We start from the raw sequence: 19,865 nt of genomic DNA, 5'->3' as shown, positions 1-19,865 counted from the left end.
TACACATTAGATTTTAATGGTAAACAATTACATCTATGGCACTACAGTACTTGAGGATATTCTAAAGCACAATGGAATGAGTGTTCAAGGTGCTGATTACCTCATTAGTAAGAGACAGACATCAGAAATGAAACGGCATTAGGCAAACTTTTGAACAAGTGTCATGCTTTCCATCCATTCAGCAAGTCTTACAAATGGCTTTTTGCTTTTGATACAGGGCCACACTGCCTGCACCATCAAGAAAAAGCTTTAAACCCACTCCACATGACATCAGTGATCACTGGGAAAAGCACCTTTGACTATACTCCTTGTAGGAGCTCACCCCCTTACGTATGGGACCAATCACCATGCAGTCTGCTGAACCAGGGATGAACAACTGGGAATTCCCCCATTGTTTTACATAAACTGCATTTCCAGTTGTAGACGCAACTTTAAACAATGAGCGACACCCCAAGGACAACCTTTTTCTTTTGGTGTAGAATACTGGCCAAGTGCTTGAACTGCAAAAACCAAATCAGACCAGCAGTGAAAAAGAAACTGATTGGGCTTAAAATGTCCTTTTCCCCCACCTGCTCAAAAAAAGTAGATAAATACAGGATACATATGTAAGATTAATACTAAGCTAGGTAGAGTATAGGTTACTGGTTCAGTGCTCAGTTGCCTTTTTTGGGGGTGGGGGGGCACTGACTAGAATACAGTGGATAAGGAAAGTTCTCCACCAGGAAGAGAAATACTTGTGTTGCCACAAAAAATTGTTTCTACTGTCCATCTGTGTTTGCAGTGGGAGTAAGCTACATTAGGAAAGGATTTACAGTGTACTTGTCCCATAGACACATATGGCTGAGTTGTATCAAACTGCTTCAAGAACTATGACAACTGCACGATGTTCTGATGGCCACGTCCTAAACAGAATATGATGTATGCCATTGGCTAAGTCAATTCACTTATGATACATGGAAAATGGTACTGAGAGGAAAAGTGTAAGACAATATTTGATGACAAGAGAAATAATCGCCTTTAAAATAAAGGGAATAATGTTGATTAAGTTTATGAACTTCCTAAAAATACAGAAAGGCACATTTACATCACTGGGTGGTTGAACAATATGCACTAAATTCACTGCAAGTTAAATAAATCGACCAGATCATGTCATGATTGTTATTCTCAACACATATATTAAACAAATTCTAGAGCAATTTTAGTGCTGGCTCAAGTGCCAATGGCCTAAGGTTTAATCCCCAAAATTACATCCTGAAGTGCCATCAGTGGTGAAAAAATAATATGAATTCTGCCAATTACTTTTTTATTATGTTTAAATGTGATAACAGCTGCTGGTTCTGATCAGAACATATGCTCTAGCTGCAGAGGTCTGAAAACAGTAGGTAACAAGCTGATGGCTACAGTTTGAAGCAATGAATAATCTATTTATTGTTCAACAACAAAATAAAGACATCCTGGTATATCTGCCACTTAACATATCAAGTGATAGTCACTATTAGGTTTAGGTAAGTGTATAGTTTACATATTTTCATACACAATTTAGCAATATTGAACATTTCTGCACTTTTATACAAAGCCAATTTCTTTTTAAACGACATCTGAGACAGATCAAACAGGTAATTAAAACTTTTTTTTTTTTTTTTTTTTTTGCAATTGTCAGGCTCCCCCAGTCAGGAGCGCTGGTGCTTAGTCAACTAATACTGAAATGCATTCTACATCTACCTGCTGACTAATGTGGCCCTTCAAGGAGATGCAACCGGGGAAGGCAGATGTTTTTACTCAGCTAAATATAAACACACCTGTTTGTAAACTCTTGGGAATATATCACTAGTAAGAGGGGTCTGGTGGGATAGCTGACTTGGCAGGCAGAGAGCTCCAGCCTTCCCACAAAAACTTTTGAGATTATGGGAGTGTGGTGAAAGGCAGTAGGCAAACAGAAGAGGAGGGACAGGAGTTCAGTATCATTCAATCTATACTGGGCTCGTCTCTCTCAGCAGTACCAAAACAGCTGAAATTCCAGCTGCTAACACTGAATTCTTCTTCCACTAAGCTGATAAGAGGTTTAATATAAACAGATGTCTTACATTTCAACTTCAGAAATAATATCTTGCCTCTTCTTTTGGTCAAGAGACCATGAGAAATGTTGCACTGCTAATTAAATACTGCAGTTAGTGAGGGTATGTGCTCACCTACAGGGGCAGTGTTAGCTCCACAATTTGCATGAACTGTAATATCCCTGCATATAGATTTAAATGCATCTTCCCTACCAGTTTGAGCCTGAGTCTGGATTAGGTATAACAACATGCCATGCAAAGTCTATCTCCAAACCCAGAACAAACCTGCCTTTCAGTCCTAAACGCAGACTGGTGGTTTTTAATCACGCTGAAAGGGGATGTGGGCAAATGGGAGTTATATTGAGTCAAAAACCTCTCCTGTGTGAAGCCCCCACATTGAACTCTCATTTTAGGATATAAAAGGGACAGTGGCCCAATCCCATGGAGCCTGCTAGCTTCAGAAGCAAGTACTTGCATCAAACTTTGGGATAAATGCTAAAAATTGAGACGTCACCCTAGCAATTCCATTTCAGTTTAAAAAAAGTAAATTAAAATCCCAAGACACGTATAAAGACACGTATATGATTAGGGTAATAATTTAAATGTCTCTTTTGTAGGGGAAAAAGTACAAATGAGAAACACTTGAATTTGCAGTACAAATACAACTGAATCAACTATTTATTTACAAGGAGTCCTGAAAGACAGCAGCCTTGATACACACTGATAGCAGCAATTACCCATTCTACTTAATGATGCCACATCTCATCTCTTCTGCAGGCAAAGAGTGATTGTTCAGAGGTCACTGTTAAGTTTCTTGCACTGGGGCAAACAGTATGTGCAAGCAATTCCTTGATTTAAAAGTGATTCAATCTTATCTACATAACAGCTGTGAGAGCAGCATGAAATTCTATTGCTCTTCATAATCAGGAACACGTTTCTCTTGCTTATAAAGAGGATACAAAGCTTCTCTGATGTAAATGTGCCTTTAGAAAGTGAGAACTGAAAACATTAATATAAAAATCAAATAACTAAGTAGTTCATGAAACTATATATATAAAAATTGAGTTATCACAACTAAAGCAGCAAATCAAAATATCTGCTGAGGTTTTCTGGTAGAACTAAAAAAAAAAGTTAGTTTGTGTCCAAGTTCAATAAGTCAATGTCCAAGCTACCATTGACACAACAAAACTAAAACCCACACGAGGAAGTTGAAAAGTGCACAATGAAATTAATAGTCTTGGATCAAGTATTTATGGAGAATTGGAAATGTTTTGTCCGAAGGACTTGATAAGTGAGGATTAAAAGGAGGTATTAAAGTTTATCAGATCCAGATTTGGCCTGCCGGTCCACATAGAAGAGGATGTAGGCCTTTGCCTTTACCACGGTCTCCTCATCGGTCAGAGTTACAGTACTGTCATTGAAATGGAACCAGCGACCTTCATGAGTTGCATAGGCTGTGTAATGTCCAGAGCCAACGCTGAAAGCAATGAGACACACAAAGTGGGATCAATAAAAGGAAATTTACCACCTCATTCTGCGCTATACAGGACAACAACAGGGCAAGCACTAATTAACTATATCACAAGGCTTCACCCAGGTTAGAGGGGTGGGAAACTGAACAGCCTCCATAATTGTTAGCTTAAACCCAAAGACATTAAAAGGATAAGAAAAATTTTCCATGCAAAAGCATCTTTAATAGTGTCAAGATTTGATACGAACCACATGCAGACAATTGCTTCCTTTTTGGGACTTCATAAAAGGTATCTAAGTTTTAGCATAATCCAAGCCCCCAAGTCCTTTTGCAAGCAAAACTCCCAGTTTACTTAAATGCAAGTTTTGCCTCTGTAAGATCAGGTTCAGTAGCATTTAAGATAAAAGTAATCAGCAGCTTACAAACAGAAATAAAATTTGAATTTTACCATGTTCTGTCATTTAATTTTATATTCAGAATTCCTTCCAACTAGTTCTAGCTGAATCCTGTTTGAGTTACCATGATTTCAAACCAAGCGCACAGGGAAAGTGTCATCACAATGAACATAGGTTGGAAACTAACTGAAGTTTGTATACAGATCCCATGTCTTGGATCCTTGTACATATAATTAAGAACCAGAAAACAGCCAAGTTTCATTACTCATGCTGCCTCAAGACAAGGCCATCTCACACTTGCGTGGCTAACAGCTGTATCTTATATATCATCATAGTTCACACCCACCTAATTCATTCCAATCATGTCCAGTTTACACTGATGTCCACTACAACTACGTTTTGTTTTCTCTGAGCTTTCAAGCAGCTGCCATGGGCGTTGTGTGGTAGTGCTAATGAAGACTCCATTTGAAAGTCAGACCGTTTGATTTAGTCCTACTTCAGATATCAGACCACTCATCTTTGGAAGAACGCAACAAGGGCAGCCTGCTAGAGTGAACGTTTTCAAATACATGTTTGCTGAAAACACCCTCAATTCAACTGAGATAGAACAGTGAGTTCTAGTGACAACAGCAAGAACTCTCACTATTAGAAAACAGTGTAGTTTCTTCTAAAGAATTGTCCTACCATCCCTCAATCTTGGGACTTGATTACACAATATCCTGGAAGAAGAAAGTCATCATGTCACTACTCCTGACTCTCAAAGGATCAAAGACTGCAAAATATCTTTAATTCAAAATACAACTACTGTCCAACTCCAGAGCATCCCAGTTGGCTCTCAGTTTGAAGCTTCACTCCTGTGGGAGAGGACCACTGCTGTCAGTCTGCCAGTCTAAAGTCTACATTGTTCTAGATGAGCACTTTCCCTTTGCATAAACCTGCATGTGCTTTCAAGTTGAACAAACAAAGAACAAACATTGAAATTTATTTGTTGGTGGCTAAGTGAAATGTCAGGTTTTATGGCCACCGGACCTCTCTCTCAGCTTAAATACTTTCCAGAAGGACTTTACTTTCCAATCTGAAAGAAGCAAAGGGACTACCCTCATTTTCAATAAGTTTCAGATTTCCACCTATTACTCAGGAGACAAGAGTGGAGATTCACAGCAGGAGACCTCTGATAGACTGAACAATTAACATTTTTGGTAAAAGTCCCCATTGGAATATAAAGCTGCTTTTTATTTCCATGTTAGCACAGCTGCTAACAGAACCAACATGCACATTAGGGGTGAAGTTCTGACCCCAATGAAGTCAACAGGAATTTGGTCGCTGCCTTCAATAAGGCCAGTACTTCACCCCATGTACTCACTGAGCATACTTACCCTGAACCATGATGTACAACAACAGCTGCAAGATCATATCGACAGCTTTCTGGGCCACTGTTCTCCGGCTGCAGTTCAAAGTAGAGAAAACATCTTTTAAGAAGTCAACTGACACCTTCTATGTTCCATAACATATGATAAAACAGAACAAATTTCCAGTGTATATATCAGTAAGAGTCTCTGTACCTCTAACAAGTAGCATTTCATGTCTAGGTCCCGGAGGGGAAATTCTACATATGTATCAACCTTGTTTCTCAGATATTCTGTCCAGTGAAATCGTTTCAAGTGTAAGCATAGCACCTATAGTATTAAACATGAAAGACAGAGTTCATTAGGTTAAGACTTTGATTATGGTTACATATGTTTATTGGTCAAGTTATTAATTCCCTTTAAAGTTTCACCAGACACTCATATTTGCACTAACCTTTGGTAGTTTCTGAATCCAGAATTTTTTGGTGGATTTCTGTTTCTTTTTACATTTGTGGCACATATAGAGCTCTGTCTCATCAAGTTCTTCCAAGTCTGTAAAACTGCGAAGACAATCTAGAAGGAAGAGAATTCAGAAGCACTAATAAGAGACCAAGAGATGAGTTCTGGCTGGTTTTTAGTGGGCAGTTACTCTTTGTAGGCACTCTCTTCATAAAGGCCAAGGACTGAACAGACATGGACCCACTAACCCTTACAGATCATTTCTGAAGCACACTGATGAGGTGGTGGGTGATGCTTGCACTGCTGGTGCTAGACAGAGGAATTCAGGAGCCAGGGCTTGTAATCCAGCCATTTTATAGTACACTAATAGTTTGGTTTCTTCTCTCTCAACCTTATATCTCTGCTTCAGTGAAAGTCAATCTTAAACTGGATCCATGTAATTCTGAAAATAGTTAATTTTGGGCTCTAACTCAAGAAATAAAATCTCCCTCTCCCCAAAGGTGCTATCATGTTCCAGATAAAGAAGTGAGTGGGATATGGTTGCAGTAATCACATTTACAAACATTCTGGGTGAAATCCTGGCTCCACTGAAGTCAGTTGAAAACCTATTGATTTCAGTAGGGCCAAGATTTCACTCACCACGAACTCTTACCCCGTAGTGTGCACATTGGTCCATTTTCTTGATTCTTAGTACGTTTATTTCTGAACTGACTTGGAATATCTAGTGAAAGGTCTAGGAAAGAAAAAAATACAATTGAATTTCTTAGATCAAAATAAAAACTTCGTTCTTACTGAAATTTTACAGCCCCATCACAGATTTGTCAGATATAAGAAGATTCAGAACTTTAATGTGGTAGCCAATACTTTGAAAGAGAAAGATACCTTACCTAGGAATGGATCAAACTTTCTAGATTCAGTTCCACATATTAAGCAGTTTACTTCATTTTGAAGAATGCCTCCAAATATAGCTGTGACAACAGTAGAGGCTCCATTTCTAAACAAACCACCATGAAGGAAAGAAACTCATGAGAATTTCTGTTTTACACTGCATTTTAGCATGTGACATATTTTATTGCTTATAACATGTCAAAAACCATCAGGCAGTTTGGTCTGGGTGTAACAAACAAGGATTGGGTTCATTTACATGGTCCTTTCACTCATCACTAGATTCCATGGAGCAAATGTTAATACAGCAAAGATATTGGAAACCTAGAAGGAACAGGAATCTATACTCTATGCAGGTACTCATAACAAACAGATCTTCAATGGAAAAACTAGATAAGCATCCCAAATCTTTTTAAAGGCTATGCTTATATACAGTTCATTCTCTTCAGAGCGCATACGATTTTAACATTATGCGGATATTATTTTTAAGAGAAGTTTTCTATGGGACAGCTGTCTCTCAAGCTAGGTGAACTAGGGTGTATTTTCTTTTTGAAACTGCTCCCTACTTTTTACTGCACATCTTTAGGGCTGTTTAAAGCAGGTTTCCTCCCATTTAGTCACTTCCAAAAAGCCATTTTCATTGCAAAAACATGCTAAACATTGCGTCATCATTTCTTTGTTCATTCATAAGGCACTTATAATCTTTTTGTTTTAAAAGCTCCAAAATAGAAGAAGATTCTTAGCTAGAGTGCTAAGTCAACCAGGCCAAAGCAGCTCTACTATATGCACCATGAGATGTGTTTCCATCATGTAGTACTATATGAAGAGGCAAGGGAAAAACCTACCCAATCAACTTGTGCTTGTCTGATACAAAACATCAGGCTAACTGCCAGGAGCACTGCTTTCTCCTGATCTTAGCCCTGGAAGCCATCACAATGGTGGAAGTGGTGAGAAAGACGAAGGACAACAGAAATAAGTAACAACTGGGGACACTGACCTTTTAAAACATTCAAGTGTAAATGCCTAACACTGCCACATTTTGTCATGTTCTTAATGCTTAATGAAAACAAATATTTCAAAGTAATTAACATTACAAGAAACCAGAATAATTTGCTAGTTTATACTGTCAGGTTTCCAACCACGTGCCAGGCTGCAGAAAACCTGCACTGTGAGATTACAAGCCACCTCCTTCAGACCTGATTAATAAACTGTCAATATTTCATATAAGGCAAGTTTACAGCACTATCTGTACACTGGTCTCATTGGGGCAAATCTTTTTTTCAGGCAAAGCTGCCGTTCAAGCCTCAGTTCCAGGCTCAGATCAGCTGAGGATTGCAAGATTTTCAGCCAGATAGTCTAAAACCAACCCTGCAACATTCTGTATTCAAGTATAACAGGGTTTTTAGATACAGTTGATCGTGGTGCATGTGTTTTGCATGAACCAAGAAATGTAATGACTAATGTTATTTTATACTAAAGAGCATACTCCTAGCCCTGTAAGACCAGTGACTTCAGGCACAACAGTTATATTTACAGAGTTAACTAAAAGTGGGTCGTAGAACACTTGTAACATACTGTAATCAAGCCTATGCAGTACTCACCTGCCCTGCTCAGGCCTGTTTAACTTGTAATCCCTTTTCCTGCATAGATCAGGACAGACATAACTCTCAGATAATCCTAACATAGGGAGTCTGCCCAGTGACCAAAATCCATGCTGAACTGACTGTTAACACTCCTGCCTAAAGCAAAATAAATGTTTTGGTCTCAGTGCTGTTTTCAACCTAGCAGAGCACACTTAGAAAAAATAATTCAGGAAGTGTCAGCATTTCCAGACCAAAAGATTTTAAAGGCACCCAAAAGTGCTTCACTTTCAAAACAGGGAATGATAGGAAAACTTCAGGTAAACCCTACAACATTATCAAAAGCAAATTAAAGCAGCAGCTGCTTCAAGGGTATCTCTTAGGTGAGATACAAATACAGAATGTTGTATTGCTAGAAAAAAATCCAGTTATGGCAAATCTTGAATGTACTGTCACTTCCTGTTCCACTCATGTAAAAAACCTGATGCCCATTTATAATTAACAAGCCACTGATCAGTGTGTAATTTTGTTTAGCCTGAACTCAAGACAGTTGTATACAAAAACTACACAACTACTATGAAAAAAAAATCGATCCAAGACACACTAAGACTTTGGTGCTTTGACTAAGTGGCTCCACAGTGTGATGCTACTTCAGCTTATTTCTTTAGATATTTGTTTAAATATACAAAATAATGATGCCATAGGGTAGTTCACTCCCCTGAGATACTTTGATACATGCATGGAGCCCCACCATGATGGTAAGTTGTTGAAGTAATTAAAACAGTATCTTACATGCAACATTTGTTGCTTGCAGAGAGACCTGAATTTTCTTGCAAAATTACCGAGCGAGAAACACCATTAAAGCCTCCTTGGAGTTCCAAATGTAGATGGTCCAACAGGTAACGCATGAATTCATGGGCATCTTGTTGCTGGTATCCCCTTAACACAAAAATATTCAGACAATTTAAAGAAACTGCATCTTTATTTCTGACATATTGGCTCAAAGTAGTTCCAACATTCAACCAAAAGAATAGCCTGTTACTTAATATCTTATAGGATACACGTGTTTGTGCAATTTCTAATACTTTGGCTGTACTAGCCACACATCTCTGGAAACCTGGAGTGAACTGGTCTAGACAAGCTAAGCAATTACTTTAGATCAGACTGCAATATGATCTCAAAGACACAACTTGTGTTACGCACATGTGTACGATTGGCAGAATTCTAAACTTCCCACGCCTCTTGTCCTTTTTTTTTTTTTTTTTTTTTTAAAAAGACTTTAGATTTAAAAGCAAAATTCCTTGTTTTTTAAAACAATACAAAGGAGTGCTGGACACCAAGCAATAACTGTACATGTACTTGATTCTTGCCTCTTGAGCAGTTCTGACAAGGGACAGGCGGTAACTCTCACTACTGTACAGCAAGGAGGGTTGGACCTTCATGGCGAGCCCATATTGCAGGGTTGGGCAGAGTCACACGCGTGCCAAGCCACTGCAACTGCTGACCAGTTGTGAACCTATGTGGTTAAGGCCAAGCACTTCTTTCAAGCGCTTGAATTGGCTGGCTAACGTGGAGCAACCTAAAAGGGAACAGTAGCAGACAGAGGTGGCTCTCTCTTGATCCTTCCCTCAAGGTTGCACAATCACTCCCGTCCTTCCCCTTTGGGGTTGTTGGTTATCAGTCTGTCACTCCATTTGTATAGGTTTGTTTGTTGCATGGTATATTAAGAAGGGATGTGGCATTCATATCCATGGGGGAGAGAGAGGCATATTTGGACTTGGAAGTAACTGTGGTTTGCATTGAGCAGGTTTGCAGTTTGAACAGTTGCATCAGTTTGAACTGATCAATCATAAATGATGCACAACATACTAGAATCCTGGACTGGGAAAACATGGTTTTACACCACACTTTTTTGGCATCTAGCTGTCAACTGGCTCTCTTCTCTCAGGTAAAGAGTTTCATTCCCAGGCTGTGTTCTCCACAAGCCTCCTGCAGTAATGGCACAAGCTCTTTGAAATAACAGGGATGTATCCCCCATCCCTAAGCTGGGCTACGGAACGGTGTTTAGAATTGTATGGAGGGGTTTCAACCTCCACTCTGGGTAATCTTGCAACATGTGAGTGAAGAAATGCATTTGAGGCACAATGCTACTCATTACATTTGGACTCAGACACCCGACTGACCATGGAAGCGCTTTAGAGTCTCTGAAGTACAGTGGAAGCAGTAGCAGAAAGATGTTGCTCACACAAGCAATCAGTACTTCACTGCTAGCTAGGCTGTAGGAAGCCAACAGCAGTCAGGTAAGCAGGTTTTTATAAGTTACCAGTAAGCTAAAGGATGTAATAATTCAAGGAAAGTCAGCAGGAATCTGTATGAATACATCATAAGATTCAAAGCACCCAGCCCCATATGAAGTGGGGGGATACATCCTGCCACACAATACGTGCGATATGTCATCACAGCTACACAACCCTTCGTCGGATTAGTACAGAAGTTCCCAAACCATGGGCTGCAGAGAGCTGCATTCTCTGCAGTTCTGGTCCTTTAAGTTTCACTAATAAACTAAAAATCCATCACATCTTATTCTCCTATTCCATGTAAGCAACTGATGCAGTTACCACCAGGACATTATGTGAGTGAGTGGGATGGGTGGCGGTTTCTAAAGTCATGAACAGAAGGGGCAGTGTCTGCAAAATTCTCAACAGTACGGAACACATCATAGAGTTGGAAAACCTGTGGTTTAGTTGAGTGAGCACAGAATGCATACGGCTGGCACATGCCCATAGGAAAGGTGACATGCCTAATACAGAATGCAGTCACTGCACACCAAGCTTCCTACGAAATCTCAGCCAAGGTTAAAGTGAACAAACACTAAAACCTTAAATAACCATCCCTCCTTTATCCCCAAACAAGCATAACAAGAGCCATTTCCTCCAAACCAGAGTCACAACAAGCATTACTGAGAAACTGCCTAGCTTTGCCACAACAGCAGTGAAAGGCAGAGCTGTGAAATCAAACACAGGAAAATGAAGGCAGTTGTGACTCAGAACATTTAGAGCAGACTATTGCTGTGCTGCATCAAGCTGAAGCCAGTCTATGAACTCTTAAGATGATCAGCTTGGTTTCCCCTCCAATTCCTTTTACATCATCCGTGGTAAAATTAAGTGCTTTATCTAAATGTTTAGAATAATTTTTGTTACAGTACAATAATTATTGTGCAAAACTATGCACACAAGATGTAAGCAGAGGCAAGGAACCTTCAATCCATTACTATTACAATAGTGGTTCCAAATTGTTACCCTAGAGAGAGTTAGATTTATTAAAACTAACATCAAGTAAATATTTTGGAAGTAAAATTATTAATACTCCAAAATCTAAAATTTCTAATGTGTAGTTTTCCTGATTGGTATTTATCTTCATCGGGTCACTAGAGATGGAATTCAGAATTAAAAAGATTATCTGGTAAAGGATGCGATATCTGCAAGTTAACTCTGCATAGATACTAAACAGAAGATGTTTAATGTTTATACAAACTGGACTATCACTCCAGAGCAAATGAATGAGGCAGAATTCTTTCTGAGCTGCGTGATCCATGTAAGAAAGACTGGGGTTTAAATGCAGTCATTAGAAGTTACTGAGTTAATGAAGGAATTGCTTAGGTTGATTAATAGATATATCCACATTTTATATAGCTTAGCAGAGTTACAACAGAAGACAGAAAATTTATGGGAACAGCATTATCAGCAAGAATGTGTTACAGACAACATTACTTAAGCCAAAGGACAGATATTTTAAATGAAATGGGACATATACTTGATCTGAAATGTGACGTAATTTGATTTGTAAATGTTTTATTGTTTACATTTATAATATAGCACTTTGTAAGGTTTGTATTCCGTTCACCCAAGTACAAATATCTTTAGAATGTTAACTGAACAATCTAAAATAAAATGACCAAAGTTCCTGTGGTGGGGAATACAGCTTCTCACACAGACCTCAGATCCCAGCAGCACCTAAACAGCAGATCCCAATGCACCTAAACAATTCAATCCAGCCCATCCACATATCAGCAAGAAGTGATACAAAAGGAAGTCATCACGGGAAAAAAACCCTCAGAATTCACGAAGAATAAGAAACATACTTCAACCCACCAAGAGACTATGGAGCTCTCTGTGTGCAGCAGATCTGCCATATTAGACTGCTCAAAGACCAAGCTTTCATAGCAGAGATACAGCCTGCAGAGGCACACTACAGTTTGCCATCATTCCACAACTGTACTGAATGTATAATATGCAATTCCTAGCCATGTGCTATATTCCCTATTCCCACACGGATTTGAAGAGATCTACACTGCAATATCAGCAATTTCCAGTTGTTTTCCACTATGCTACACTTTTCTATTAGGGAGATGGGGCCTATGGTGGCAAGGGTGGGCAGAAGATGCCACAGTTAGCTAAAACCTCTTAAAGGCTGAGATTCATGGGAAAACTAACCAACCAAATCTCAGCTCCAAGGCCTCTCCATCACTCCACCCTGCACAAACACAAGTAGCATAGCTGGCTCGTAGGCGTCATGCCACCAGCTCCAACCCTGTCCATCTATCCTAAGCCCACCCTGCATGTAGCCCATCTGAGCTGGCTAACATTGCAGAGGGAGATTGAGGATTCTAAATGGAGCACCAGTAACTTATACAGCATGATGCAATTCAACACAGAACATCTATTTTCCCCCTCCAGCCAAGGCTGCTGCCCCGTCCCCTCCTCCAAATGCAGGGGAAAACATAGTGAGTGTCTGACTTTTCTTTCCATGTGGTTTACCGCATTCTATTGAGTGAAGCCAAAATAGGGACAGATATGGCTGAAGGAAGGCAGAGTGCACAACTAGTACCTTTCCTTATTGAAGTGTTCCTAGACAGCTGGTGTTACCAGTGGGTCACAAATTCTCCCTCTCCCGAGTGTGCCAAGTTCCCAGAAGAGGGCAGCACTTTATGTTAAAAGCCATGATAGAACCCACAGTGCTGAAAATTTGCTAGAGAACAGATTTCCCTGCTCAGTCACACAAGCTCTGTAAGGTAGGTTTATTACGGATAATGGGGTAACTCATCAAGCTTATTAGAGATAATGTTCTTATGCCTAGAATGTTTTGGCCATTGCTTGAAGCCACTGGTATTAAACTTCCTTGATTCTCATAAGCCAGTAAAACACATATTAGGCAGTGTGAAGAATACTAAAGATGGACTTTTATTTTCTGGGTTATTCAGCTAAGCATGTGTGTTCACAGCATCTTTTCAGCACTGCTGGAGATGTAACAGATAACAGAACATCTTTACTACCTGAGAACATGGAGCAACTTACCTTCACAAATCCTAACAGGTTTCAGTGCTCCTTTGAAAGAGGTTCAGGGGCCAGGACAGGGAGACCTTGGAGAGGAATGATACTTTGATTTACTTGGGTAACTTTTTTTTGACAGTGTGCGTAACACCCATAGCGTCTTATAGCCCTTAGAGTTACATTAGCAGTAGCTAGAATGTTTTGAGAATCAAGGAAGTTTTGCCCAGTATGTGTTACTTAGAGCTATGGCAACTGTTGGTTTTTTTTTAATATCATTCCTATCATAGCCAAAAGTTTAGGTTCTGTAAATTGCTTATTCTTGGTGATGAATAATTCTTATTATCTTGGCTCTCCTGCCCCCTAGAAGCAAGCCATTACTCATCAAAATTATGTACTCTAGTCCTTGTATACAAGGGATTTGTCTTCTCTGACTCTACTATATGCAGTGTGCGTATTGGCAACAAGCAATTATCCCAATGAATGAAAGTCTCTAGATCAAAGTGAAGTCACATTTGAAAGCTACATTTGTGGGCACAGGGGGAGGCCGCATGGAGTATTTTCCAGGAGCCAGATTAGGGCACAGGTGGCATAAAGTTACATTCAAGAACACTGTTCTTTGTCTTACAGAACTTACCTAAAATTTGGCATGATTTTCCAAACGACGTAAAATAAAGATTCTGGGCTAAATGCAGTTTGGCTCCCTTGCCATAAAGCACAAAGTGTCTTTCTAAACTCTTCAACCAATGAACTGGGGAGAGAAAGTAAAAATGAATGAGTGTGGATTCATACTCTAATCTACATTTCGCTGCTCTTCAGGACTTCAGTGGTACGAATGTCAAAGAATTTCCTTTGATGAAAATGGTTCACTTGGTAAATCATTTCAGCTTCTTATACAAAGACCTATTCCAAGTCCCTAAAAATTTTATAATCTAAATCTAATCCACAAAATTGAAGGGGTAGAGAAGGCAGATTAGCAACATTGTGAAATCACATATATTAAGGATGGAAGTGGGACAGATTTTCTATCTAAGTTTTCATCACTGTAGTATCTGAGCACCTCTAAAATTGTACCTGTAAATCTTGTGCGCACAATTATTTGCATGTTGGTGAAGATTCAGTCCACTTGTTCACCTTAAAATTCTCTCGAGGTTGTTGCCTATACTATAATTTAGTGCTAAAATGTTTAATAAAGCAAGCCCAAAACTACCCCCCTCTGGTACTCTAGCAGACATTTTTTCTCCTCTCCCACAACTCAATACAGTATTTATTATTCTTGTTTAAGGTCCTTCAGCCAATTTTTTTAAATCCAAGCTTCTGTGCTAAATTTCGAGCATATTGGAAAGAGTTTTTTGAGTAAGATTAAGACACACTAGGTGACACCTAGTCCAGTTAAGTTAATAATTCCAGCTCTAAATATATTTAACTTCACTCCAGCACTGTTTGATGGATGCTAGTCTTCTCTCCTGTGACAGCTACAGGAACAGTGGAAATTATGTAAACATCTCCGCTTGTACAATACACCCAAATAGCACCTGGCACTACCTCTTTCAGTTTCTAGTACTGCTTCTTGAAGTTCAGTGCTAGCAAGAAATGTGTTAACTTACACGTTGTTATCCCCTTGGCTCCTGGTATGGTAAGTTCGCCTGCCAGCTGTTTTCCCATTCCGCAACTCCACGGCTGGCAACTCTTTGAAGTAACAGCAAAACTGCTGAATGTTACTGTAGGAAAAAGAAATATGAGTGAGAAACATGTAGAATAGGAAGGACACGTGTGTGCTTTGTACAGTATTCTTCGGAGATGCTCACTTGGCTTCTTGAACTAGTTCTTATAACACTGAATAGGTCAAGTTTCCCATCAAGAGAACTAGTCAACTTGCATCTGGTGTTACAATATAATTATCTACTCAGCACACGTACAGTGGGCACCACTAAATGGCATTCACCGGCCCATTTACCTGCAACAATTATATCTTTTCTCTCTTCTGATTAGGAGATAACAAGGTTCCACAATTACTGTAAACAAATCCATGTCTATAAGTGGCATTAATATTAATGTATCAGACTTTAATATAGTTCATACCATCTAGAAAGAACTTAAAGCATTAGAAATTGATTTACAGACTACATATAAAAATCATTTCCCCATCACTGTTATGCCACCATACCTCAGTGAACACAAAAATTGTAATTACACAGTACAGTCATAATACTCAACAGTTAAGGGCAGGAACTGCACCCAGTAATACAGTATCTAGCTGGAACTACAGAGGGATAGGGAAGGTAGATGGATGGCAAGTACCTAGATCATTAGAAGGGTGAAAAACAGTAGGTCTGACAAGATTAAAAAGACCAGGGCCTGATCCTCAGCTGGTTTAAATCTGAGTATTACCAATGTAATCAACAGAGCTACGCCAATTTAAACTAGCTAAGAATTTGGCCCTGGTTTTCAGAAGGAGGCCAGCAATCTACTGGCTGAAGAGTACGCATGACTCCTGCCAGTGCACATGTAATTGCATGCTCAGATGTAGGTACACAACTGTCTCTCTACTCAGTGACAATTTGGCCCTGAGGATGCACCATCTGATGCATTTTTACTGTGAATATGTGCAAAGTACTCGTACAACGTTAAATTTTGAAGTTACTTTTTGTGAGCAATACAATGATGATTCAATTACACGTGTGAACTTTGGGATGAGGAGGGCAGGGGCTGCTGCTGTTGCACAGAAGAGCGTGCACTTATGGGGTGAAGAAAGGGTCCCTAAGGTCACAAAAATTTCAGTGCAGCTCTCAGCCAGGCTGCATGACATTTTCTAACTTGCATTTTAAATAGATTCACTAGTACATTAAAGGGGGAGGGGAGCAAGAGGATGACATAATGGAGACCAAGCAGAACTCCACAAGAGGCCCAGTCTCCAAAGGCCTGGACAACAAGGGTCAAGAATCGGGTTTGCCTGTCTGGTCAGAGTTCCAGTGGCACCATGCCACTAGAGCACCTACATATCTGTTAGTGAGAAACCAGGCCCAGCAACTAGACACTCAAATTATGTTACCGTTTCCCAGTGATAATGGTTCGCCCCTCTCTCTGGAGACACTGCATCCCTCAGAACACAGACAGTCTCTTCCCCTGCAGATGCCCTAACTGATCCCTCACCCACAAGGGGCATCATGTCAGACCCACTACCCTTGAAGCTGAACAAATAGGGGCTTCCTCTGAACAGTATTGCTACTCCTGAATCAATCACAGGAATCACTTTGGAGAGCTCCTCCCTCCTCCTGGATGACAGAGGATGTTGCCATGGTAGCACCCCCGATTCCAACAGGTCTATAGGGCAAGAGTGAGGAAGAGAAGTAGCTGGTCTTTCTTGCCTAGCACTGCAGAACAGATACCACCAAATCAACCTCAAGCCAAGGATGGGAATTTGGTTTGATGATTGCATATAAAACATGATTGATACCTGAGAGACTGAAGGATTGCATTCATGAAACACGTGTTCCCCAGATTGCGAAGGCCTGTAGCACAAACGGCATTGGTGCTCCCCTGGGAACCAGAAGAAAGAGGTAAGTCAAAAGAGAGAGACAGCTACCCCCGAAGCACACAACAGTCACCTGTGCAGCAGTCTACATTCAAACAGAACTAACAACAGACTGAGCCAGCGGGGAGCCAAGCCTACAACATGACCAGCTCAAAGGATCTATCTACACAGGTATTAAAGGGGTACCTTAATTGGATTGAAAAATTCCCTTTTTTAACATCTAAATAAACCTTCAGAGGACATTTGAGAGAATGTTTTACTTACTCTTTATAATAATCCACTCTAGGCTGTTGGGTGGATTTTCAAGAGCATCTGAGGGTATGTCTACACCACGAAATTAGGTCGCTTTTATAGAAGTCGATTTTTAGAAATCAATTTTATACAGTCGATTGCGTATGTCCACACTAAGCACATTAAGTCAGAGGAGTACGTCCTCACTACCATGGCTAGCATCGACTTATGGAGACAATCGTTTCGCACCAGACACCAGGGCGATTAGAAGAGCACAGGCAAGGCGCACTGTGCATCAGAGAGGCTTTGAAAACCAGTTTCATGACTGGCCAGGCTACGGTGTGACAGTTGTGTGTCTCCTTGATGCAAACCCACCCCCTTTGTTGATTTTAATTCCATGTAAGCCAACCACCCTCCACCCTTCGAAATAAAGTAACTATTATTTTGAAACCATGCATTCTTTCTTTATTAATTAAAAAAATGAGATAATGGACAAGGTAGCCCAGGAGGGGTGAGGGAGGAGGGAAGGACAGGTCACATTGCTTATTGTAGCCACACTAAAAATCAAACTGTTTGAATGACAGCCTTCTGTTGCTTGGGCCATCCTCTGGAGTGGAGTGGCTGGGTGCCTGGAGCCTTTCCCCCCTGCGTTCTTGGGCAGCTGGGTGAGGAGGCTATGGAACATGGGGGGAGAGTAGGCGGTTATACAGTGGATGCTGCGGGGGTCTGTGCTCTTGTTGGCTTTCCTGCAGCTCTAACAGATGCTTCATCATGTCCGTTTGCTCCCCCATTAGCCTCAGCATCGCGGCCTGCCTCCACTCTTCGTGCTCACTTAGTTCTTTCCTGGCCTCTGCCACTGAATGCCTCCATGCATTAAGCTGTGCCCTATCAGTGCGGAAGGACTGCATGAGCTCAAAAAACATGTCATCACGAGTGCGTTTTTTTCACCTTCTAATCTGCAATAACCTCAGGGACGGAGATGATAGGGGAAGTGTAGAAACATTCTACGCTCTATAATTCTGGGGGGACTGCATGGTCACCTGTGCTGCTGCTAAGTTTGCCACGCTGACCAAACAGGAAATGAAATTCAAAAGTTCCCGGGGCTTTTCCTGTGTACCTGGCTAGTGCATCGGAGTTCAAAGTGCTGTCCAGAGTGGTCACAATGGAGCACTCTGGGATAGCTCCCAGAGGCCAATACAGTCGATTTGCGTCCGCACTACCCCAAATTTGACCCAAAGTCGATTTTAGCGCTACTCCCCTCACTGGGGAGGAGTACAGAAGTCGATTTTAAGAGCCCTTTAGGTCGACAGAACGGGGTTGGTTGTGTGGACGCAGTCATTTTTAAATTGACCCGACGCAGCTAAATTCGACCTAATCCCTTAGTGTGTAGACCAGGCCTGAGTTAGGTACCCAATTCCCAAGGCTTTTCAATGGGAGCTGCATGCCAATCTCCCTAAGGCACTATTGAAAATCATCTCACCCTGGAAATGAGATCTAATTCCTTGCCAATTACCCATTGACTCCCCCACCATCATGTGGTATGGGTTTGCTCTTTTAGGACTCCTCAGGAGACCCTAGCACTGGGCTGCTGGCTTTTTTGTTTTGAAGAAAAACAAATCACATTTTGGGGGAAACTACTGAAATTAAACAGACTGTACAAGCTGAAGGGTTTGGGGGCAGGAGGGCTGGAGAGGGAAGGCATGTGACATTGTTGGCCTACCAACTGTTGACAGTTTAGAGGAATGCAGCACACAGGCTAATTTGGTTTTGTAGTTACTTTTATTTCTAAATCTTTTGCACTTGTGTTTTAGTTGCCAGTCAAAATTTACACATTACATAAGAACAGCATGATGAACTTTTAACCTTAAGGTCTCCAGAATGGTATGTTAACCAATCTTCTAACAACTGGAGTTCAAAATCAACTCTAGTCCTGACAACGAGAGCAGTGTGCTTTCAAGTAGGGACAACGGGAGAAAGTTTCTGTAATTCAGATACTGTCCCCTGGCTTGTGTCTTGATATCATTAGAGAAATTAACACTACCACAAACAATATACAAAACTTAAGTCTCAAGTAAAGCCTAAAGAGCAAACAGCATAAGAATATTTTATAATATTTAGATAGAAAAGTCAGCATTAGATAGAAAACAGCATTTTAGCAGTTGAGTAATTGCAAGAGCCTATTTTTAAAGAAGGTGTTGTTTCCAACATACAAAAACCCCACCCCCCTACAATGCCTTTTAGTACCCTTCTCACCCCACTTCTGATTAGACAGCATGGCATTATTGCAAACACCCTGTGCCCTGCTTTTTCTAGACACTGATCCAATGTGCCAGCACAGAAAAGACCATCCGTTGCCTTGGGCAACATTCATGTATTAATAAAACAGAGAAAACAAAGATAGCTCAGACTCTAAAATGGATATAATCTCCATTCAGTTAGTATTTTCTAAGTCAGTCTTCTCAATTGCTATACATCAGCTGTAGTTTTACGTCTGATTTTCCAGACACTGAGAATTCATGTGATTCTGTAGCCAAAAAAAAAAAAAAAAGCCTGTACAGTATTGCAAATGCTTCCTCAGTCAT

At 40.4% G+C, this 19,865-nt stretch overlaps 1 protein-coding gene across 1 annotated transcript in view; it reads right to left on the bottom strand.

Moving 5' to 3' along the window:
• Positions 1–1,398: 1,398 nt before the first annotated feature.
• The window catches only part of USP3 (ubiquitin specific peptidase 3), a 58,998-nt gene continuing 40,531 nt past the window's right edge, over positions 1,399–19,865 (bottom strand). The window contains exons 6-15 of the mRNA XM_044979835.1: positions 16,975–17,057; positions 15,125–15,238; positions 14,155–14,268; positions 8,983–9,129; positions 6,613–6,719; positions 6,378–6,458; positions 5,721–5,839; positions 5,483–5,596; positions 5,297–5,364; positions 1,399–3,531 (exon numbers count right to left, since the gene is read on the bottom strand). Coding sequence (XP_044835770.1) covers positions 3,366–3,531; positions 5,297–5,364; positions 5,483–5,596; positions 5,721–5,839; positions 6,378–6,458; positions 6,613–6,719; positions 8,983–9,129; positions 14,155–14,268; positions 15,125–15,238; positions 16,975–17,057 — 1,113 coding nt within the window. The 3' untranslated portion in view covers positions 1,399–3,365. The remainder of the gene's footprint in view (positions 3,532–5,296; positions 5,365–5,482; positions 5,597–5,720; positions 5,840–6,377; positions 6,459–6,612; positions 6,720–8,982; positions 9,130–14,154; positions 14,269–15,124; positions 15,239–16,974; positions 17,058–19,865) is intronic.

This window comes from Mauremys mutica, chromosome 11 (assembly GCF_020497125.1).
Source record: "Mauremys mutica isolate MM-2020 ecotype Southern chromosome 11, ASM2049712v1, whole genome shotgun sequence".
In the NCBI taxonomy this organism is placed as follows: Eukaryota; Metazoa; Chordata; order Testudines; family Geoemydidae; genus Mauremys; species Mauremys mutica.
Note: the sequence above shows the minus strand (reverse complement) of the source record. Positions and strands in the feature narration are given on the sequence as shown.